This window comes from Prinia subflava, chromosome 3, assembly GCF_021018805.1.
Source record: "Prinia subflava isolate CZ2003 ecotype Zambia chromosome 3, Cam_Psub_1.2, whole genome shotgun sequence".
In the NCBI taxonomy this organism is placed as follows: Eukaryota; Metazoa; Chordata; class Aves; order Passeriformes; family Cisticolidae; genus Prinia; species Prinia subflava.
In genome coordinates this window covers 83504130-83528599 of record NC_086249.1, presented here as the reverse complement: position 1 = coordinate 83528599, position 24470 = coordinate 83504130, and the positions used below count along the sequence as shown (strand labels likewise).

General features: G+C 42.7%; 1 protein-coding gene across 2 annotated transcripts in view; it reads right to left on the bottom strand.

The window, feature by feature from the left end:
- Positions 1-24181, bottom strand: part of IRS2 (insulin receptor substrate 2) — a 28522-nt gene extending 4341 nt beyond the window's left edge. Inside the window, exons 1-2 of one of the 2 annotated variants that reach the window (XR_010079723.1) lie at positions 20544-24181; positions 18440-19297 (exon numbers count right to left, since the gene is read on the bottom strand). Coding sequence is in view for 1 of the 2 variants with exons in the window: in XM_063392793.1 (XP_063248863.1) it covers positions 20544-24054 (3511 nt within the window). In the remaining variant the exon portion in view is untranslated. The remainder of the gene's footprint in view (positions 1-18439; positions 19298-20543) is intronic. The other variant, XM_063392793.1, reaches the window with a different exon arrangement.
- Positions 24182-24470: the final 289 nt, after the last annotated feature.

The window sequence follows — 24470 nt, the reverse complement described above, 5'->3', positions numbered from 1 at the left end:
GGTTCCAAAAGCATGCCAGTCAAGGGCAGACACAAGGGAAGATTATTAGCAACTGAGTATATCTGATGTTGCTCTTACAATATAGCAGGTACTGTCCAGTCAGAATTAAACTGGAGGGGTGAAGTGGCTGATGCTTCAAAGCATTTCCATACTTGGTCTGTATGGTTTTGTAGGCGAATGATAGAACTGTGGACACTAAGACCTTATGATGCAATAAACACATCATCCAATGAGTCTATAATGATGACCTACAATTCAAAAAACCACCCCAAATATAGTCTTCAACAATAAAACTATTTCCTCTGACTTCGATAAGCTTTGAATCAATAAAGGAAAAATAACTACTGTTACCACTTGACCCATGTAACAGGAATGTCAGCTTCAGAGGAAGTCTACTAGGAAAAAAAAATTTCAAGTTCCATGCCAAAGTAAAAACAAAACCTAATCAAACAAAAAATCAGTATCATGTTCATTTTTACTTCAGTGATTAGTATCTTTTACTTATTTCAAGGCTCAGGTCAACATTCCATTCACACAGTAGGTCACAGCAGTATACACTTTATCCAGGAACTCAAAATTCCTACTGGACATGAACATATTCTTTGGTAGCTTCATTCCCCATAAGCATGCACTAATCAAAATATAAGGTCCAGCACTGTGTCAATACTGAAGTTTCCTCTTGGTTGTGGGATTTATTAAGAAAAGCATCCATAATCATTGCCGAGTTTCCAAAACCATTTAAGTCATTTGATTCTACCAGTGCTTCTTGGGGACTAAATCAGAGAATAAACAGTCCCACAAACTGCTATGAAACTCCCAAATACTCATAGACTTGCTAAATATACTGTGAAGAGAATACAATGGTTAGTCAATTAAAGAAGAACTACTCTGCTTATTAATTTTCAAAGTCAGTAAGCAGTAAATACAGGGGTTTTTTAATTTCTAAAAGTAATTCTCATCTGCTAACAAGCATACAGGCAGAAACAGTTATTCATGTGGCTTGTGGCAAAACATGTTGCTGGTTATTCATAATTAGTAAATTTATTCCACTAGCAGTGTGACTGCCAGAGCACATCAGACATTGGACGCAGAACCCCAAGCTCTGCTGCAGGCTTCTGCCCTGACTCCAGGCAAATCACTCAGTGGCTTTATCCCTTTGTTTCTCCTCCCCATGTCGTTTGCAAATTGATTAAAGCTGTGATTCTGCTAACTAACTTTCCCTGGAAGAGGAATCCTATTGATACAACCAAACTGGAGGTTAACATGTACATCTGCAGGCATCAGGCCAGGCCATTAGACAGCACAACCCAAGGAACTGAATCCCACTCACACAGAGGTGTCTTTGGTACACCAGACAGCTGAGAGCTGAGATGCATGACCCTGGGCACCCAGAAAGGGCCAGGGTACCCTCCATCAGCAGGTCACACTGCCCTCCCAGCCCTTGAGCTTTCTCTAGCACCGGGCATTGTGCTGGCTGGGCTCCAGGAGATGCATCAAAGGCACCCTCACAGGTTGGATGGAGCCTTGAGCCTCGGCAGCCCCGTCCCCACGCCCACAGGAGTGTGTGTCTGCAAGCAAGAGGAGCAGAGAGCGGGGCTGAGGGTGGGAAGAACAGCACAGGCCTGATGGCAATAAACTCCTGCTGACTGCACACTGACAGCAACCAGAGGGGGCCTGAACCGCAGCCTCCAAGGGCCTCCTTATTGGAGGTATCACAGCATGCACACACATCGTAAAGCCACAAACCTGGCCAAGCATCCAAAGGCAGATGCAGCCTGACTGCTAGCCAGGATACTACTGGGAAGTGCACAGTGGGAACCAAATCCTGACCTAGCTCTGACTCTCACTGAGCAATGCAGTGAGTACTGTACTTAACGTCACAGGTAACCGTGCTAAAGGTAACAGAACAACTCATGTGCTGAGCTATGGCCCTCCACAAGTGATTCCAGGGAACCTGTGCTCCACTGAGCAGGACTACTCTTACCAAACAAAGCTGAGCACAGACACTGTCAGAGCAACAGGTTCCAGTCAGAGCTTAAACATTCACTTTACCAACACTTTGCAGGAAAACATGAAGTAGTATGCTCTAAAAGTTTACAAAGCTGACAAATAATATCCATCCAAAGCAAAATGTTTCCACATTTGAGGAGAAAAACAAGTTAAACCATGAAATGAAAAAGCCACATTATTTTTATTTTTTGAACAAGTCATGGTTGGTCATAATTGGAAACACGCTGCACCAAGTAACTAGGCTCTTTTGATATGTTTTTCCACTAAGAAAACATAATGTTGTTCAGATATGGTTCTTATTTTATGAGTTTAAAAAAGCCAGCATCTAGTCAACATAGATTCTTCATGACAAATAATCATAATAAAAAAATCACTAACTTTCTTTAGAGTAGTAAAGTAGGAATTTTGCATCCACAATAATCTATATTAAAATGAGCTTCACAGTACTTTTGACTCTTGTGTCAAATGGTTAAAATGCATTTGAACTGCATTAATATAACCACTGGGAAAGATTAACTTTTAAAGTGGGAAACAAACTGCTAGATTATCTTGAAAAAGATGTTGCATGTCAGTAGCTGCAAATACCTTTTGGGTTTGTATGCCTGAGCATACTGTCAAGAGGTTAAATGTTCATCTGCTGTCATGGAAAAATCCCCTAGAATTTCTAATGAGCATCAACTTTTAACCAAAGGTACTATTAATAAAATTATTTGTATTTGATGCCCTATATTTACATGATAAACACTTATTTTAATGTAAATAAATGATCTTGCACTGGAGTTTAAGCAGTTGAGTCTATAGTAGTAGTACAGATGAGAATGTGGACTATGCTTAGTTGACTTCAGAATTTGATATAATTTGTGTTTCATACAATTTTGTCAAGGTTTTTATAGATTTTGTAGTACTAATAACTAAACATTAAAATGAAATTATGTGAAAAATAAAAGCATTAAACTTGCAAATATAATTGTAATGAATTTATAGTGCTGCTCCAGAAATACATTTTCCACATCAATTATAATAAATATAGGCACTTCTAATTTAAAATTGAGAAACTAGACATGCTCATTTTTCCCAGGATTAATTTAATACAGCTGTGATTATATCTCTTAATTTCAGAGGTACAGCCAATGTGTACTATTAAACAGGTTTGTATAGATGAGATTTAATCCCATGCTTAGGGATAAAATAAATTAGACGAAAACTCCTTAACATAGTACTACCTGAAATATGTTCAGTTATCCTCCCCCTTGCAAAGTGGGTATACAACCATTCAAAAGCGTTCCATGAAATGAAACAAAATCAAGCAGCTTTCCCTAAGTAAACAAAATGCTAGAAAATAATGTTTAGTCTTTCTGCCTTGCCACTGGGAGCTTGTAAGAAGAACAGGAACACATACCCAGAAACAGATGTGGAAGATACACAGAAAATCTGCCACTGGAAAGATTCATTGGTGGCAGCCAAAGAGCCACTCCACAGTACACACACACAGCATTTAACCACCATGGAACAATAAGTCATGCTCTTGGTTGGTGACCATTATCATAGATGTGAAATTGCCTCCCACCTTACAACCATGACACTATTCCCGTGCCAGCGCAGATTCGAGACCCAACACCACAAACATGGCCTCAGTGCAGCTGTTGGCTTGAATTTACAGCTCCGTTCACTGCACCAAGGAGAGAGCACAGCTTTTCCCAGGTGCAGCCTGCCAGCCATGTGGGAACTCCAGCAACACCTCTTTGAACACAAAATGAGGCTGGAAGTTTCTTAAAAGAGAACTTTTGCAAAACAACACGCTCACATTCCAAGTGATGAAGAGCAAGGGTGGAAGGGATCAGTGACTAACACGCTGATCTACCTTCCAACCCCATCTCTGGAGACTCAACAACTGAATCAGCATGCCTGCCCCAAAAGCGCATACTAGGCAATACTCAGCTAAATTCTACCACTCTGTTTGTACATCTGCATTTCTGACCTATTCACTCTATGAGGAGCCAGCCATTCCAACTCCTTAGAGTCGAGGGAAAGAAACAGTGACTTTTAAGCAACAATTTTTCTGTCCTATGTTATATTGGGCTCTGATGAATAAGAGTCCTGAATGATCTCAAACTCTGTCAATCCATAACTTGGTATTCATTTTAGAAACAGAGATGATATTCTTTTACACACCTTTACAATTGCTGGTAAGTTTGCTCAGCTGGGATGTCAAAGGCATTTATGCGCCTCTTCTAATTTATATGAGTAGTCATTAACAAGTTTTGACAAGGAAGAAGAGCTCTTGTGAAGCAGAGCTTGATATTCTCACACAACTGCCAACTGAAATGCCGTCAAAGTTAGTTGTCCTATTTCTAGCAGGTAACAGTGAGGTGGGGAAAAAAAAAAGTACAGCCAGACTTCTGGTTCAGATCCACAAGTGAGAGCTTGACTGCCATTCTAGCTAACAAACAGACAAATACCAAGAACTGCTCCTGAGCCACTAGGTTGAAAACACGTGCCTGAAAACACAACATTAGTGTGTTCTCAAAGAGCTTAAAAGTATGCTTTTTCTCTCTCCCACTGATAAAAGGCTATCTTTTCCACTGGTTAAATTGAAGAAATATTCACATTAAAAAAATTAATATTCATTAGAAACAGGGATAAGGACTCATGTAAGTAGTGGGAAGCCATGTTCAGTCTTCTTTTCCATTACAGTGGAAATCTAATTATTCCATGAAAATAGGTGCAGTAAGAAAGAACAAGAGCACTCTACCAAGCAATGCTTAAGACACGCCATAAGGTGGTGAGAGGAGAAGATGATTGAGAAAGTTACTGGACACTCACCAGTCCAGGCAAGTGCTCTTGCCTCAATCTTTGTGGAGAGGGGAACAGAAACACTACATCCAGGCACTCTTTCAAAGACTAATCCCTGCTTCCATCTGCCAAATGGGCTTAGGCATCTAGTATCAAAAGAGGCTTCAGATTTACAAGAGCATCCTAGAGGAAGACATTTATCTTCCAGAGAGCAGCATGTTTTAAAACACAAGGCTCTCCTCAGCTTTCACAGTCAACCACCCTCCTGTTGTGTAAACTGATCTTCACACAGCTTACCAAGGAGACAAACACCCCTGGCATGACATAAACTCACTTAGGCATCTCACCTGCCACCTAAACACACAGGATGGTCACACACTAAATGTTAGCTGGCTACTGCAGCTTTTGGACTTTCAGGTTAGGAGGTATGTCCAGAGAAATGCATCTTCTTGCAGAAGAGATACACAGGGAGAGAAGTGAGAGAAAAAGAAAGCAGGGAAGGCATAAGAGGAACAACCTGGCACAAGAAGGCAATCTTTTCTCTACAGCTTTCTTCTCTTCCACAGCCTCACTCAAAACTCTTGACCAACCTGAAGTAGGATAAAGATTTTAAAAGATTATTTTTCCGATGTTATAAATGCTTTTCTAGAAATCTTTTGTGGCCTCACCTTTGTCAATGTGAATCTGTCACTAACAGAGAAGTGGGGAAAAGATGAAGCTAGGCAAGAAGTTTCATCATGTTCCATGATGAAAATACATCACCACTCCCTGAAACCATTTAGTGAAGTGAGCAATACAGCACAGACGTGCTGCACTGAAGCAGGTTATACTCTCCCCTAATCCAGTTTCCTCTCTCTGACAGTGGGTCAAAAGCAGCTGCATACAAAATCCAAAATATGGATTTTGCAAATGGGGATACTACACAAAGTTCTCTTTACTTTCTAATGTTTTACCTATAAGGACAAGCCAGCTTGCTAAAGACCATGAGCCAAGCTCTTCTTAACTTCCTTGGTACTGCAGACTAGCAGCCCTTGGCACAGTAAGTACTTTCTGAAAGGCAGAATCACAAATTCAGCAAGGTGCCCCATACCTGTTGATTTCAACACCTTCACCTTTTTCAGTCTTATCACCCTAGAAGCCCACTAAATCTCCTAAGCCACTCTAACAAAATCCTCCAGCAGACATTTCCCACTAATCCTTCAACAAACAGTCCCAGTAATCAAACCAAAATGATATCTCAAAGAATGATACTTGTGGATTTGTTATTTACAAATTTTCTTCTATTCTCCCTTGCACCAAATACTTTGCTAAGAAATTCTAGAAAAAATAATTTAAAATATTTTAATGTTGCATTTTTGAAACAAACAGGGGCATCTGCAACTTCTTATTCTGACTTTTATCTAGAGATGAATTAGCATTTCTTTCCACAGTTGATATGGATTTTATTGCATACAGAAGTTGGTATCATATTCAGACATAAAAGGAAAATATGTATTTTTGTCACATGGACATGATAAATATCATCTACATATCACTCCCAGAGGCTAACTAATACTTGTTTGAAAAGCAGAGGCAAAAAGCTTAGTGAACTGTTTAGGAAAGTAATTTAGGTGTTTAAAATTCATCTTCTGAGAACGCCAGTTTCAAAACTGGACGCTGGTCATAAAATAATTTGTGAAAGCAGAAAGCATATAATCATGCCCTCTTTCTTACTCATATTTTACTTTCTTTCTCAAGCAAGAAAAACAGATTATGCTGAATGAATGCAATTGTTGCCAGCTCCACTGGATGCACCTTGAATCCTCCCCATCTAATAGTTTACTGCAAAGAAAGTGAAGCAAGCCCAAAATGATTTGCTCTGCAAGACCAAGCAGATGCTAAAGCTTTGCTTTTTTAAGAAAGCTAAAGGTGAATGCAAAGCACCAAGTTTACCTACCCTCAGGAAAAAGAGTATGTGACACATGCAACTAGTCTCCGTTTAGAAGACAGCACTTATTTCATTGATTTTTTTCAGCCATGACACTGCAGCAGAAAATATTACCTCCCTCAAGAAAAAAACAAAAAAAAGCCCCAACCCAACCTGTTGAAGTATGAAAAATACTCTGCTCTCAGAGCACAGTGTGATTTCACAGCACTTTTCTCAAATCTTCAAAGGCATTTCTTTAAAAAGATCAAAAAAATTAGTGTCAATTAGTTGCAACATTACTAGCCCCAGTGCAAGATGTACTTTCTTCCGTAATTATTAGAGCTCTCAGTAAGTATTTACAGAAACAGAGGTGTAATCTACTGTTTCACCAGTTTTTTTCCTCCTCTCCCAAGTTCTCTTACACAGGTGTCTTTGTTTCGTTTTATGGCTCTCCATATTTGTTGCCAGCAAATATATTTTTATGCAAGCAATTACACTTAATTTTCTAAAAATGGCTCAACATTACCAATACAGCATTTTTAGAAAATACATTTTACTTATGGCAATATGTCTGACCACACAACTATCAAAGTGACACTCTCATCTTTCTGAAACTGGATTATGTTGCCAGGACTGTTTCCATAAAACAGATTAAAACACATCTTTGTCACTTAAGATGGAATACTTTAGAGTTTGGCTCTAGTCCCACGATGCTTAGCAGAGAATTCCCCTAAATTTCAGGGAAGCTTTCCAGCACATCAAAACCTGCATGCATTTTCTCCTACTACCAGTATTCCAGCTCTTTAAAGCTGCTTAGGACATCTCAAATAGATGTGATGAACACCCCAGGATATTATGTTAAGAAACTAAGACTTCCTGTAGGATGCAATGCAGTAGCTGAGCCTTTTTAAAGCTCTAATGCTGTTCTAGAAGAACAGAAAGATCGCAGGCACTGCCATGAAGAAATGCTTTGCAGAACCCCAGTATCTCCCCCAAGGAATCTGCATCTTTAAAGCCCAAATTTGCTTGCAAGTGCCAAGGCTCTGATGCTGTTGCATAAGTCACACACTGTGATTGACCAGGAAATATACTTAAAGATGTTCAGCCAATAGTGCAGAAGCTGCACAGCGAGAGAGAACACAAATCCCTTTTAATTTCACATTTACTGAACAAGTACAATATATCATCAACTAACTAAAGTACAGTCCAGATCAAGCAGGAATACATAACTGTAATAGCTGATCCACATAGAAATATCAGTCTTACTTCAAGTCCTTCTGCTTAAAATAAGACTCTGCACAGCGAGGTTGAGCTCACAAGCTGCAGATCTCTGGAAGTTGTTCCACTTACGCCAAGCATATAGACTCCCTCTGTGGTGAAGAGAGGAGCTTTAGTGCCAATCTCCAAGTCTGGCTTTGACCAGCCTCTTCAATACTTAAAAGGCACCTGCTTCCTTTTAATGACTTACAGAAGACAGACTTCTTTGAAGAGGAGTCTTTTGGTAGGCTCCAAAGGTGCTAATGTAGGGATTACACAGTTATTATTAGAGTTCTGCATAAAGTGCCACAGCACTGGCTAGATGAAAAAGAACCACCATGTATCTAGAAATTTTAAGCAGGAACACGGACCCTTAGGACATACAGGAGACACTTGAGTTGCAATCTGACACAGAAGACACTAAGCAGCTTCACTCATGACACATAAATGAAGGTCCCTTAAGATTCTCATGTCCTGTGGTTAACCTATAGCCTCTCTCTTTTAATTAGAGTCGTGTCCATCAGACCAAAACAGGATCCTAGAGCACAGCTGAATTTCACAAAACCTATTAAGAAAAACACAGATAAATTGCCTCCTCTGGAATATCCTCCCTCAGCTTGCAAATAATCCCATCCCGTCTGGGCTAAACAATCCTACCAAAACATTTCTACAGCAAACACAAGCTGCTTGTTTACAAGGACGAGAAAACCAAGCAACCAAGCAAAGAGAAGCACTAATAAAAGACACAGCAGTTTTGAGTGTCTTTCACTTTGATGCTTCAGCCTCTCTAACAATCATCATCATCAAAAAAAATCAGATTCAATCTATGTTTGAGACAAGAAACCACAGATATACTTTCCTATAGAGCAGGAATAAGTCTTGAACAAAAATCATATAACCACCTGCACAAAAGATACATGAAATAAACCCAGCAGGAACAGGCTATAAATGACCGGTTTCTCTATAACAAAGCACTTCAAATTACAGTACAAAATAGTCTGTGGACTGTATTAGAGGTCCTTATTTCTAGTAGCTATTTTTAGCTAAAATATCGTGAAAAATGAATTGAAGCAATTAATTGTTACTATTCCAGAAAGAGATTATATGGTTACAAATGGCCAAAAAAATTACCTAAGACAATCCACGGCAAAGAGGAGAAATGGTTCTGAGCTTCCCAATTAATATCTCCTCACCACCACAAAAAACCTTGGAAATCTCTGTCAAATTAAAAGTTACCATATTCCAGAAACAGGGAAGTTAGAGAATATCTTCACCATATACACCAAGAAAAACACACCTACTAGGAAAAAACCTCCAGTAGCAACTGATTCAATGAAGAAATAGAATTTCAAACTTAAAAGACAGACAGTAAGGTTGTTCATTCCAACCATTATAGTCATAGCCACTGTATACTATATCCTCTCTTATTTTCAACATTTTTCCAAAACTAAATCACAGAAGCTACACAGGTTCCTCTTGCTCCTGAATTAATTTACAATTACCAAATATGAGACAACAGGCTTTTACGCATCAAGCACAGACAAGACCAATTCTTACCCAGAATAAGAAACTAATGTGTATCTGATGCAAATAATGAATTAATATATTTTGAGGCATACTAAAATGTTTGACTACAGAATCAAAATTGAGATTTTACTCATGTATACACACACATGACACAGCTATACTAATGAATATGATAAAGCCACTTCACAGCCCAATAGAACAATAGTTTTACATGGTAAAAAAAATTAGGACTGCAAAGAATTTTAAGAGATTCCATAAAAGACTTCTTTGTCCACTGTTTTGACATCTTCAGCAAAACTTAATAAAACTTTGCCTTCAGAGTAGAATGAAGTGTCACCTGCTCAAGTAACTCATAGAAAACAAATGGAAAATCCCTCAAGAAGACAGGCAAAAATGAGTGCCTGATAAAGGGGTTAAGACACTCGACCTAAAACAGGATGCACACACTTCATTCCAGTAGGGGTGGAGAGTTTAAAGTTGTCTCCTATGCATCACTTCTCAAAATAACTCACTATTTCCTATGAACATGTGCTAAAGTTCCAGCATCTTTTCTTTTTTTCTTTACTGTTATAAACCCTTCATTCTGTTTCTCCTATGTCTTATTAAGGATACAGCATAAGCTGCACTAAATCAGTATTATTTTTCAGCAGAGGAGAATACTTTAGCAAAATAAGTAGAACACCACCCCAAATCTACTTGACACAAAATATCATGTGAGTAACTCCCAGTATGAGTTTTTTAAACAGTATGGTTGAAATATTGTCACCCTGTAAAAATGACAATAGCCAATCTATGAGAACACAGAAAATTGAAAACATCTACTGAAGAGTGAGAGGAATAGAAAATAGAAAATGAAGCATTTTCCCTTAATATGACAACACAGCATCCACATGGCCAGCATGGCAAGTTAAAGTTTGCTGTGTTCAAGACTGACAAAGCAGACTCAACACTTAAAGAACAGTTTCAGACTCAGAACTCTCCAAATGACCCCTCACAATGACTCCATCAAACAGCAGCCTGGCATCCAAACATCCTACACAGCTCATTCACAGCACGGTCCTGCTCCCTCTGCATTCAGACACACCAGTTCCACTGTGCTCACTCAAGCTGCAAGATCTAAGCTGTTGTTTCAATTTCCTCGCACAGTCAAGTGTGTACATGTACTAAAATAAATGTCCATCAATTTACTTCCTGAGGGCTGAATCTGACTTCTACTAAAAATCAATAATATTTCACTACTATCAAGTTCAGATTTTTTTTAAAAAAAACCAGATACATGATCTCACATTACCCTATCTTACAAACCCTTCCGTTTACTGTCCCTTGAATATTCCTACTAACAGTAGAGAAGGAGCACTGTGGGAGAAGAGAGGGCTATGGGAGTATTCTAGCATGGGGGATTTCTAGTTTCTAAACTAGAAATAATCACTTACAGTGCTGAAATACATCAGTGCATTTGTATCTGGAAATCATCCTATTGGCTGACATTCAACATCCAAGTATAATTTTTTTTTATTTATTTAGAGGTCACACAATCTACCATTTATACGAAAATACATCATTCGAGGTTCAAGTTAAAAGCTCATTTTTACTGAATTTTCATTAGACATTTGAAGATTAAAACGGAACCATGTATTATGTCACCTTTTTGCAGATATCCAAAAGAAAGCAGTATTATCCTAGCACTCAGTAGAGTAGGTTAAGAGTCCCTCTGGTATTTGTGAGAGTAACTACTAGATTATTTGGATTGTAAAACAGTAAGTACTAACAGTTTTAAGTTTATGGCTAATTCTTTCAAGTTTTCCTTGCATCAGGGTCATATATATATATATATTCCTAATGCTACTCTACATGGTTAATTTTCTATAATGATTGTTAATGTCATGAACACTAATTCTGTAACTTCAACATTCAGAAAATTATGCAACTTTGTACTGTTATACAAGATTGACTCCAAAGCCAAACACAAATGTTTGAAATTTTATGTTAGATTAAAACTAATTAGTTGTAAATAATTTTAAACTAAGTGACTTTTCATAGTTCACAAACAACTTTCCCTGTAATCAGCAAGACAAATCTTCATCATTTCTGTACAGGATTGTTACAATGGAAGTGTAACTTTTCTTTTTGTTATGTTAAAGAGACAGTATTATTATAGTTATATTTCATTAATTTTGGCAGTTACAACACAATTTAGTACAACTGACTTTCAGAAAAACTTCACCTTCCAGTTCCAAATCTCATTATTCCATTGCAAGAAGTCCTTTTTAGGTATAAGTGAAAATTTTGGTTAGACACATCAATTGATTTTGGTTTGTCTTTTGAAGTAAACTAAAAACAACTCACTGGAGATTTTGAAAAAATCACTACCAGAGGAACTAGCAGAAAGACTACATAAGAAACTGTCTCCATAACTTCTCAGTAATTCAAGCATGGGAGAGATCACAGTATTTGAATGAGTCAATTTGGTGATGTAAAGGTTTTCCATTAACTAGAAAAAGTGGTGATGTTTGCATTCGTCAATTCTACTCTTATTCTTTTAAATAATGCTAAAATGTGACATTACCAGTTATTGCAAGTGAGTTTCTACAGCCTAAATTATCTCCATCAATGAAGGCAGACTAAATCAAAAACATTATTGTTTTCTTGTTCTTGAGCAACTATTCAACACCACTGCCTTTTACCTAAGAGTTAAACCTAACCCGCCCCAAAAGACTGTTATATGTCTTGTTCAATCAATACTGTGACTTCTGGTGGGAAATAGCCTAGATTCAAAGCAAAACCAAACCAACAAAAAAACCCCACAAAAAATCAAAACAAAACGAACAAAAAACCCACACCACCAAACCAAACCAAAATAGAAAAAAAAGTCTTCGTAATTCTGATTCCCTACCTTACCTTGACAATGCCACTCAGTTCAATGAGGTAGGTATCATGACTGTCATAAACACTTTTTAAAATAATATACTGCCTGAAAGGACACAATGTACGAGACAAATCAACCGTCTTAGATCTTATTTCATTGACATGATTTTCCCACTCTTACTGGAATGATTTATTGATTTGTTTTTGACTGAAGAGAAGCAAAGTCCTCTACCTCAAGTTGCACTTACAGTGCTGTTCCTAGTCTACTTTAAAGTACCTGTGAAACAGATTTGGAAACTGAAACTCAATACAACAGTGAGTTTTATACCTTACACTCATCATCACAGCATACATCAAAAAATTTACTAAAGCATAACTGGGAGAAAGCTTGGGAATTTCTCCAATGTGCTCTACTGTTTCTAAGAAACTTCTGCTGTTTGTGATTATCAGCAAGTTTGCTATTTTGGCATCACACTAGAGCCCCAGTGCCTCCATTTCTGACCCCTACAAACAAAAACAAGCTGCTCAACAATGTCTAATCCGTGCGTCATGTAATCCCGCTTAATACCCTACAAACTCTGGGTAATATTTGGGTAGTTTTTAAATTTAGCAAAGAACATCCTGGCCTAGTTCAAAGATACCCTTGCCTGGGGTAGTCTCCCCTAGAAACATGGCCCACACGAGCTTCAAAGAAGAAAAGCAAACACACACGTGTAAGAGAAATGAACAGAAAATAAAATAAGAGACCGTAGCCTAATGTCATAATAAATCACATAAAATTACAAATCAAATTACTGGAATAGGAATGCATTATGCAAACGCCCAACACACCACTCAAACAATTACACAGACACCCTGACTTTCTAGCAGCACCCACTGCCCTATTTCCCAGCGAGGGCAGACTGCCGCTGAGGGCAGCGGCGCAGCCAGCGCACCCACGTCAGCCTCCCTCCCATCAACACCGAGCTGCTAACGCACGGCAGCTACCGCTGTGCCACAGGAACACAAAACCCCTTCTTCCAGACACGGCCTGCTTCACGAACCATCATTATCTACAAGTGGCTCATACTACAGACACTACCAAACAGGTCTAAACCAACTCCCATGATGATTTTTCAGCATGCTGCCTGTCCTAGCTAAGATCTCTCAGATCCTCGCTGAAGGACAAATATGTTCCTATTTTGTTTAGGCTGTCAGGCAGACAGTCTCCAATCATTAGCCTCTTGTCAACAGCGATGCTGGGGTAGATTACTAGTGTGTAGTGCTTGTAATGGCAGGTGCATGGCCCTGGGGCTGCCATCTGCCAGGAAGGAAGTGTTCTCCTCTAGGATGCTGAAGAGATTGACAAATAATGTAAACAAAACACTGAACCATTCCTAATCTATGCAATAAAGCTATTACATTACTCTTCTGCAGTGTAGATGGTGGGGGCTCATCAGAGATGGGGGCTTAGGTTTGTGGCTTGGGTGGTTTTTTCCTAACTATTTTAGTGATTGATTTATGGAGATTAAAAAAACACTCCAAAATAACTTTTATTTAACTGACATGAGCAATTCTAGATTTGAAAACAAACAAAAAAAAACCACGCTAGCATCAAAGATGTTTATTTTGGTATCTCCCCACTGTTCGCTTGTAACAAGCCTCTTTCCAGAGTGTATTTGCCTTGCACTGTGAGCAAGAACTTGATTTTTTTAAAATTATTATTTCTGATACAGCTATACACAATTTGGGATCATCATCACTGATAATAAAATTGAGAATGTTTTGAAATTTTTTTTTAAGCAAAAATAGTAACAGAACTCCAAGCACAGCCCTTGGTCTTTTAAATTAATTTCTAAAGGGATTTCTTATCATCAGATTGAAAATCTTTCCTAAACAGTCCCAGTTTAGTACCCAATTTGTCACCTGGGCTACCAAGCAACAGCATAACTCCATGGAAATAAGAAGACATTTAGCTATTCTTCAGGAAAGTTACTCATTAGTGTTTAACTGGCTACACAGGGATTACAAACGACTGTGTGTTTGAGCCAGCTTCAAATGTTACTAGATGCTCTAGCACTTTAACACAGCAAGAAATACTTTTAGGTGACCCTCTGTGAAGATGTAAGCCATCTTTGCACTGATTTTTCTATGGTTTGCATCAGGCTTGTAATAGCAAAGTCTTAAAAGCTTCTGTTAACCACAAACACAACCCTGCAATTGAGGGATTCATTCTACCTGTATTAGAGTGGAAACAGCAAATACAGTCTAAACCAGTAATCCTGGCTTCCTCCAAAGCTGACAGAGATGCAGGGGAAAAGGCGTGCTGCTTTATAACTTGCATTTAAAAGACAATGGCAGCAGTCACCTTTGCTGGTTCTGTTTACTGCTGCTGGTTCTCCAGAGCCCTGGCAGCCTGACTAATCCAAGAAGCCCACATGCTAGATAGCTAAAGGCAGTTAACACACACAAGTGTAAAAAAAACCCCACAAAAACAAAACAACAACAAAATAAACAAATAAACAAAGCTTCCTCTAAGAACTCTGCTGCAGGAGAGACAGCGTTTTCAACAACCAGAAACAAGGGAACTAACTGAGCTGAACTTGGCTTTTCAGAACTGCCACTCTTGACCCCCTACACACATACGCACAAAACTTTAAAAATAACTACACGCCAGACAACAGACATAAAGAAAACATATCTGAACTTTGGAGGTCACTACACCATCTTCCAAAAACTCAAGGGATAATACTGACTTCCATGCATACACAAATCACTTCTAAGCAAACACTGTAATAAACTACAAAAACTACCAGAGAGTTGTGAAACTCTCATAATTACACATCCTAATTTAACAAATCAGCCAACATATACACTTTAAATTGCTATTACACATAGTGTATCAACTTAATGGTAGAACTTCCATAAAATTTGCTATATCATGACTAACACAATGAACACAGACACAAAGGAAAAAAACCATATGGACAACCAGTATAAAAAGTATACTATATTTCAACAAATTCAGAAGAAAAAAGCCACAGATATAACCATTTTTAAAGATGTTTATTACTTTAAAAAGAAACATATTAATTGTGCTTTTAGAGAAAAACTTGTAGACAGAAAACACCTGGATGTAAGTATGCTGCCATTTAACTGCTGAGTAGGGAGAAAATTTAGATTACATACAGTAACTGGCTAAATTTTTCAGTGGATGCTTGCTGTGTTTCAGCTTAAAAACCACTTCAGCATTCCAGTGTAATTAACACTATTTAAAAATAAGAATAAATCAAGTATAAAGAAACCCATATTAGTCTCTCCTTAAAAAAAAAAAACAAAAACAAATCAACCCCACCATATAAAACATGCCCTAACACTCTTTCTCTTCAAACACTCCTTTATTCTTCTTACTTTCAAACGAATCTTAGTCTCTGTAGCTATCTTGAAAGAAATCAAGTAATCAGAAGCAGTCATCAACCTAAGCATTTCCTCTGCCTTGAGCTATGACTGTACTGGTTCATTTTAGAACAAACCCACCATTCAATTTGGTCTATAAAAATTTATCTTAAATGACTCAAAGTAACCATGACATTCTTTCTATGAGCAGTATAGCTAAACATAATTTAAAGTATAAAGCAAAAAAAAAGTCTAATAAATGTCATGATATTCTATCTGCTTGTAACAAGCTGACACCCATATAATCAACAATTTAAAATATTAAAAGCTTCATTTAATCCTAGATAATTTCAGTTTACATTTTGTATTTCATGAGTGGCACTGCTAGGTTCAGATCTAACCATTTTGATTTGGTCATCTGCAAAGTGCCATCTAAAGACAGTAAGTGAATTTGGAGATGTTTAAAAGAAAACCTCAACATTTTAATTCTACGTGTGAGTTAAAAACCCAAGCTATGTAAGTTACTAAAAGCAGCTCAGTTCTTCCTGTTGTTAGTTTCATGTTCTTACAGAATTTAACAGTAAGAGAAACTACTACAACAGATTTATTCAAAAAAGACTTTAAAAGATGTACAAATGTCTAACATAGCATATAGTTCTTTAAACACTTTTAAGAAGTCATTTTAAAATGAGCATTCTTTTTGTTAAAGAGACAAATAGCCTCATGCTGCTTTGAGAACCAGAACTTTCTGGTAGTAGCCATATGAAGAGGAGGTCAAGAAAGCAACTTAATAATATAATCCGTTGTGTAAAGTAATGCCAAAGAAAAAGAAAACAAAGTTTATGTCTCCAACAATCTAAAATGCCATTAGAAAGACAGAGGAAGAGATTTTTTTAAGATAGGCTTTTTTATTGTTTAGATGCAACCATAAAACCCTCACAAAACTAAAAGCTAATTGACAAGGCAAGTGCAAGGGGAGGATCATTATTGTCAAAAATCACCTTATTATGATTTTAAGCAGATGCATTACAGATGATGACTTCTTCAAACAAATCAAGGCAAAAGAAACTGACACAGGAAGGCAACAACCCTCAAGGTTTTCCGCATTATTACACATAGTATATGTTCAATTTTAGAAAACTAGACCAACTACTAGAAACATTTACAAGTTAAAAACTACAGAGCACTCTGTGAATGGAAAAGAAAACAAAATTAAAGATAACCCACTCCAGTGATTTAGATTAAGGAAAATTCCCTATTATACACCCACTAAATTTAATGGTAATCTTAATTAAGAAGTCCAGGATTACACACAAGGGGTAAAATCTTAACCCCATTGAGACAGAAACAAAACTCCTATTTGACTTCAAGTTTGACTTCAGAACTAAGATTCAGCATAAAAAGTCACATCATTAAGTGTAATCTGTCATAAATATGCTGGAATAAATAATTCACACTTTATGAGAAAAATTAGTGTAAACATCTCCATAAATAATGAAATCCATACACAGTCCACGTGTTTCTAAGCAAAAAAGCAATCATAATTTAAGAACAAAGGCTAGTTATTAGCAAGTAACAAGTTTTAATCCACCAACAACAGTATTATTTTATTTACATATCAGATGAAGGCAATTGTTTCTCTAACTCCTAAATATTTGCACATTTTAAGAACATAGTAAAACTAAATAAAGCGGTAATTTTAAGCAATCTTTTAACCGTTCTGTTTTGACAGCAGCTGTGGATGCACTCCTTGCTCTTGCCATGACAGGATAATATGGACAGAGATTTCCAAAAGCAAAGCACTCCCTACAGCAGAGGCAAGTTACTGATAGCAGAAAAACACTGCATGTGGAAGCCAGCCACCTTTAAATGACACAAATAATTTCCCTTGAAACATTTATCCACATGAAAAAACAACTACTGCTACAGACCTTAAGAAAGAACTCAATACTTTCTTTTTAACCTGTATTTTGCATGAATCAAAATATTAGTTTTCTGAGAAGGTAATTGCAAGGAACTTGTTTGTATAGTCTGTATCTCAGAGTCTCCTGTTCTAAATATTAAACAGAAGTGGATTCTCTATCTTTTTAAAATTACTAGAAACCATTCTTGAAGTAAAACTTCTCACTTCTCTAAAGCAATTAAAAACAAAGTTTGAAAAAAGTGCAAACTAAACAAACAATGCTGATTATATAAACACTCTCTTGTGCAAATCAGTAATTTTTACAGAATTAGATTTTCTCAAATCTACCCAAATTATTACTGTTGAAATAATTTGTCTATGCACAAAATACAGTTTTCTTTAAACAGAATACGTTTCTCAGCAAAACATGAAATTCTTAGTAGTCTCTCAAATCACAATGTTTGAAACTCAAATACATTAGCAAAATTCTGGGTGACCTTTTTAGGCACTGGCAGAAGACATAAACAAGCTTCAATGTGAAATCCCAATGAAAACCAAAAGGAAAACTAGGAAATTTGAGAAGTTTGTTATTTGATTAAACTTACACCAACGAAGTCCTTTATGAAGTATTCCCCCTTCCCCACGGTGTGACTTTCCCAGTTTGGCTGCCGCAAGTGCAATTCACCTGATGCCCCGTTTTTGGTACCCAACCCACAGCTGGCTGAGGATGCTGATGGTGTGAGGTTCTTCCTTACTACCTTGACCTGACTCTGGTGCCATCCATCCATCCCTGCATCCCGTACCTCTGAGTGCACCCTACAGGCTGGCACCCTTCTCAGGGAAGCGAGGTGCTGGAGCAGACAGCCCACCTCCTACAGATAGGGTCAATCCCAACGAGCCTCCCCGCACCACTCCTCCATGTGATCTGCGTTTAGAAGCTTACGGGAAAGAGGAAAAACAAACACACATGCAGATTAAATATTAAAATAAGACAAGCCTATAACCGTCCTTGGACAAACACACGCAGCAGCAGCACGGAGCCCTCTCGGCTGTAAGCCGCGTACCACATTAGCACGGCTGCGTTCCCTGCATTATCCTTTTGTTTACAGGATGGGAAGGACAGCGGTCGTTCCCCTCTCCTTATCTGACCGCCCGCCGCTCCCATTCCCGCGCGCCGCCTGCCGCGCTCCCGCGCCGGGTTTTCCCGGTAACCGGGGCCCGCCCCCCACCCTCCCTTCGGGTCAGCACTTCGGGGAACGCTGTGGAAATCGCTCTTTCCCAACACCGGGCTTCATTTGCAATTGGGGTTGTAGGTGGCTCAAGACAAGCTCCTCGTTTCTGCGAAAATTCCGTTTGCAAAGCAAAAGGGGCGCGCTGGCCCGCTGGCGCCCGGGCCCGCCATCCCAAGGCCGGGCAAGGAGAGCGGGGGCTGCAGCATCCGCACCGGGCTCGGGCAAGCCGCAAGGATCCTGAAAGCGACCCCAGCAAAACTAAAAGCAAGAGACAAATAAGGCTCGGCCCTCAACCCTTCCAGTCATTCAGAATAAGCCTTCAGCTTTTCAAACTCTGACATTGCATTCAACAATCCTCTCGTCTTAATAAGGTTCAAAGCTTGCTCTGCAAACGGTGGATCTCTCATCTTTTCCATCTTCCTGTACTTCCTATCAAAAGAGAAAATATTTTCTTCTTCAAAATCAACTAGCTACTAAGGAAACACAAGGAAAAAAACCCTGCAAGTGGCTCTTAAAAGCTTTTGCTGCTCATTTGTTATCAGTGCCTGTATCAGCACTGTGAATAGAGAAGGAATACCTATTCTCCTGCAAGCAACTACTACATGGCTTGTCATTTCACCCAGCTGTACCATAAACACGTATGACAGCTGTCTGTGCATAAGGGTTTGACTACCACGTCTTGCATAAATCCACGAGCCAAAAGAATCCTTACAAGCATCTCATTATTAACTTTCCCTCCTGGCTGTTTTGTGCCATCCTCAACCAACCCCCAGTTGAGTACAAATGCTCACTCACTGAGAGAAGGTGGAGTACTATTTTGGGGAAGAAGGAAGGGTATTTGTTTCTTTCCTTTTTTTCTCAGCATAACCCATACCTAATTAAAGGAATAGCTACGTACTGAAAATCAAAATTCTCTCTCATTTTGAGTTTCAGAATTCTTCAGTTTGACAACCAACATTTGCAATCCATGAGCCATCAACTGGAACACTGTTACACACCAACACGGGCTGGGCCCTTAAGTGAAGTATGTGATACAGCATACAACAGCTCAAGCATATAGTGACTTCTGGAAAGAATTACCAGTTCTTAAATTCACATTCCATGCTCACTATGATCTACTGTTAAACTTTTGCAAGAGATAGGGTATTTCAAAACCATGCTATTAAATTTATCCTTCTCAATTTGATATTACAGACCTTCTCAGCTATAGAGCCAAGGATTGCTTCTGTAATCTGATGTCCTCAGTGAAACAACCCTGTTTTTAACTCAATCATTTTTCATTTTAAGATTGTATTTAGAAGTTGCATTAACAGAAACTATTTAGGTCACATTTTCCAAACACTTTCCAGAATCTTACTTAAGAAAACTCTGAATACAGCCCAAACATAAAAACTGTGTAAATAGCTTCTCATGGGGTACCCAGAAGTATAAACACATAATAATGGCACAGTAGTATTGAAACATGAATAAATATTCCAAAAATAAACCTTTTTCCTCATACAAAGAGCCACCAAGATCCTCCAAGACTGCTTATTTTAGGACATGTAAAAAGGGATAAAAGTGATTTTTAAGGAAGTGAAGAGGGAGAGTGCTCTACACAACAACACACAACCTTTTGATGGTAAACACAAAGCACTAGCATGCACAGCAGGCACTGTCAGACGTAGCTACTCACCTTTCACAGCACTGGCTTCTTTCAGGTTGTGAGACAGAAAGTCTATGCTGGCATAGGTGCTCATCTCTACTCCATTGATGCCCCCATTCAGTAGGTGCCTAGCTTTCAACCTGGACTTGTCACAGTTTGCCAGGGACCCATCCACCACATCAATGGCAATGTAGTTGAGGCCATTCTGGAAGCCAGCCGAGGTCTCCCGGCACATGGGACTGCTACCCTGCTCCTCTTCCAGGCCTTCACTTTTCCTGAGGGACACGTTCTCCACCGAGGCTGAGTTGTGTCGTTTGGGGTTGTGTGCGAAGGAGGGGGACACTGGGGTCACAGTGGTGGTGGAGGAGAAAGTTTCTGAGCTGTGCCTCCTCCGCCCCTGGGGATCTGCCCGGATTACTTTGGCCCCCCGATTCGGGTCTGGGGGAGGGCTGGAGAGAATGAAAGCTTCCACCCCAGAGAGGGTGAGCCTCTTCATGCCAGATGTGGGGCTGGTGACCCGGGCACTTTCTGGTTTCTGAACGATGGGTTGAGGTGGGGTAGTGGCCATGCCAAAGGTCATTTCAGTGTAATCACCACCATCCGATGGGCTGGATGAACAAGCCACCCCCACAGCTGCCTTCAGGTAGCGCCCACTGGGCTGGCTGGTGCTGGAGGAAGAACCTGGAGAGAGAGCTTCCAACGAGCCCACTGAGACTGTGCCCGACTGGGAGGGTGACTGTGACCCGAAGTCAATGTTCATGTAGTCAGAGAGAGGGGAGCGCCTCTGCCCTGTGCCTGAGCCCAGGGAGGAGGCTGGGCTGTCAGCAGGTAGCGAGGGGGGAGAATAGACAGCAGCATCCCCGAAGTCAATGTTGATGTATTCACCAGGGCTCTTGGGCTCAGGCGGCAGAGGGTGCTCGTTCATGCTGGGCAGCATCGTCCGCAAGGTCTCCAAAGAGAGGCGGCTGGGCCGGGCCACCCGCTGGCACCGCTGGCTTAGGAAGCTCTCGGTCCGGCTGTGCCGCAGGGGCGAAGGCACCGTGTGGCTGCAGGGAGAGAAGCTACCTGCAGGGAACTGGCTCGCTCCACACACTGCCTCCTCCGGGATCATCCTCCCCGGGGAGTTCATGAACACATACTGGTCGCTGTCCTTTGCCAAGCCCTGGCTCTTGTACGAGCGGGGTAAGGAGCTGTATGAATAGCAGCTGGGCTTTGGGGGCTCGCTGGACCCATGCCCTGAAGGGGCAAAAAAGAAGTCTGGGGGGGTGAGGGAGGGAGCTTGGGGCCCATTCTGGGGTTCCCGAGGGGACATGTTGATATAGTCGCCGTTACTCAGCCTTCCATCTGAGCTCTCCACAGACAACTTGGAGCCGCACCACATCCGCATGTACCCGCTATCGTCAGGGGAGCTCTCCCCAGGGGAGCTGGTCTTGTAGCTGCTCCCGTTCCCAGGGGACCCACTACCCACCCCTACCCGGGGCTGCAGGATCTGCTTGGGGGCAGACACGCTGGTGGGGCTCATGGGCATGTAATCATCGCTGCCCCGGCTTCCCTGTCCTAAGGCTGCGGCCACACCGGGGGTCATGGGCATGTAGCCGTCATCATCTCCCCCTCCTCCCCCCACTGCCGGCGGGCCCAGATTGGTGCTGCTGCTGCCGGAGCTGCGGTGAGAACCGATCTCGATGTCCCCGTAGTCCTCGGGGTAGGGGGTGTAGGTCACTTTGGGGGAAGCCCCGACCTGGCAGGAGGGGAAGAGGCGGCCGGCGCTGCCGGCAAAGGTGGCGCGCATCAGCGTGTACTCGTCGAGGGAGGCGGAGGAAACCTGCGGCGCGGCGGGTCGCTGCCGGCACGGCGTGGTCAGGGAGTAGGTCCGCTTCCGATGGCACCTGTCGCTGGCAGCGTCGGGGCAGGGCCGGTAGCACAGGCGGCCACTCGGGGGCCGCTCCATCGCCATGTAGCCGTAAAGGTCGGTGCCGCCCCCCGGGTCCCGCACTGGGGGGGTCTCGGCCACCGACTCGGGGGTGTTGCTGCGGTTGCTGGCAGTGGAGGAGGAGGAGAAGGGCCGGAGGTCGCCGCCTGGGCTGGAGCCGTACTCGTCGAAGGACATAAAGCCGGCGTCGCTGGGGGAGCCGGACACGGAGGCGCTGCCGCTGGACGGGCGCTGCGGGTGATGCGGGTGGGCAGGCTCGGAGCCGAGGCCGCTACTGGAGGAGAGGCTGATGGGGCTGGTGGCGGAGGGGGGCGAGTGGGAGGCGGGCATGGACATGGAACGGCTGCTCTGCAGCCCGCCGCCGCCACCGCCGGCCAGCACCGGGAGCAGCTTCCCCGCCTGCCGCCCTCCGCCGCCGCTGAGCGTGTGCGAGCGGCTCAGGGGGGTCCGCACGGGGCCCGGGCTCATGGGGCTGCCGGCCGCGGAGCCCACCCGGCAGCCGTCGCCCTCGCTGGCCGTTCTCACCCGGCACGGCGTGGACTTGGTGCCGGCGCCGGCGGCGAGGCTGTCGGTGCGGGAACGGCGGAGGAGGCCGGTCTGGCTGGGAGGCAGGTTGACCAGGTGGTGGTGCCGGCGACCGGGCACGGTGATGGGGTGGGTGGCGGAGGCGCCGCTGCCGCCGAGCCCGCCTGCCCCCCCGGAGGAAGAGGAGGAGGAGGACTGGCTCTTGCTGCGGGGCCGGAACTCGGACAGCTCCTTCAGCGCCTTCATGGCTTCCAGGATGGTCTCGTGGATGTTCTGGGCCACCACCGAGTCGTCCGCTTGCATCCAGAGCTCGCCGGGGCCGGTGGCGGCCGAGCGCCCCACCTCGATGAAGAAGAAGCTGTCGGAGTGGCCGCAGCGGCGGATGTTCATCAGCTGCAGTGTGACCGAGGGCAGCTCGCAATTGAGGCGCACGAACCCAATGGTGCGGGCCGAGAGGCAGAGCCGGTGGACGCCGGTGAGGTTTTTACTCTGCCCCAAGCCCTTGGGCTTCAGCGTCACCTGCCAGACCTCTCGGTAGGCAGCGGTGGCCGGAGCGATCAGCCCGTAGTTAAGGTCTTCGCCGGCGGCGGCCAGGGAGGCGGCGGCCGCGCCGCAGGAGGCGGAGAAGGGGGAGGCGAGGTGGCGGTAGGGAGACCCCTGGCAGGCCGCCTTGCCCTCGTTGAGCAGGTCGGTGAGAGCCCTGTACCAGCCCTCCTGCTCCTGCTCGTTCTCGGCCGCCACAGCGAAGTACTCGTCCTTGGTGTAGAGGGCGATGAGGTACTTGTGCTTGGCGTCCGCCCGCTTGTTGATGTTGAGGCAGGAGTCCAGGGCGATCACCCGCTTGGGCGCCCCGGACTTGTTCCTCCATTTCTTCTCGCTCTCGTAGTACTCCAGCCGGGCACCCCCCGCCTCCTCCCCGCCGCCGCCCGGGCCGCGCAGCACGAAGAAGCGCTTGTGGCCGTGCTTCTGCTTGCGCAGGTACCCGCACTTCCTGACGCCCTGGTTGTTGTTGTTGTTGTTGTTCAGGTTGGGGCCGGGCGGGGAGCTCAGGGGGGGCAGCAGCCCCAGCACAGCGGGGCTCGCCATCCCCAGCCCCGCGCCGGGAGCGCCGCCCGGCTCCTCTCGGCTGCTGTCACCGACGCTGAGCGGATCCGGAGCCCGAGCGCAGCGGGTAAAAAAAAAATAAGAAAAAAAAAAAAAGGAAGAAAAAAGGAAGGATGGAGGGAAGCAGGTAAAATAAAGTTATTCCTTCGTAGAAGAACGCGGTGCCCGGAGCCGCAGCGAGATCCTCCGCTGTCACCTCTAGGCAGCGGGTGCTGCCGGCAGCCGCCCGGCGTCCTCCCCGGCTCGAGTACCGGCGACGCCGCTAAGGCTCCCCGACCGCCGCTGCTGCTGCTGCCGGCGCCGGCGGGAGTTTCGCCGTAAGTAACACATCGCGCACCGAGTGCCCCAACTAAAGAGCAAAACAACACGTGACCGCCGCCTCACCGAGGCGCTCACAC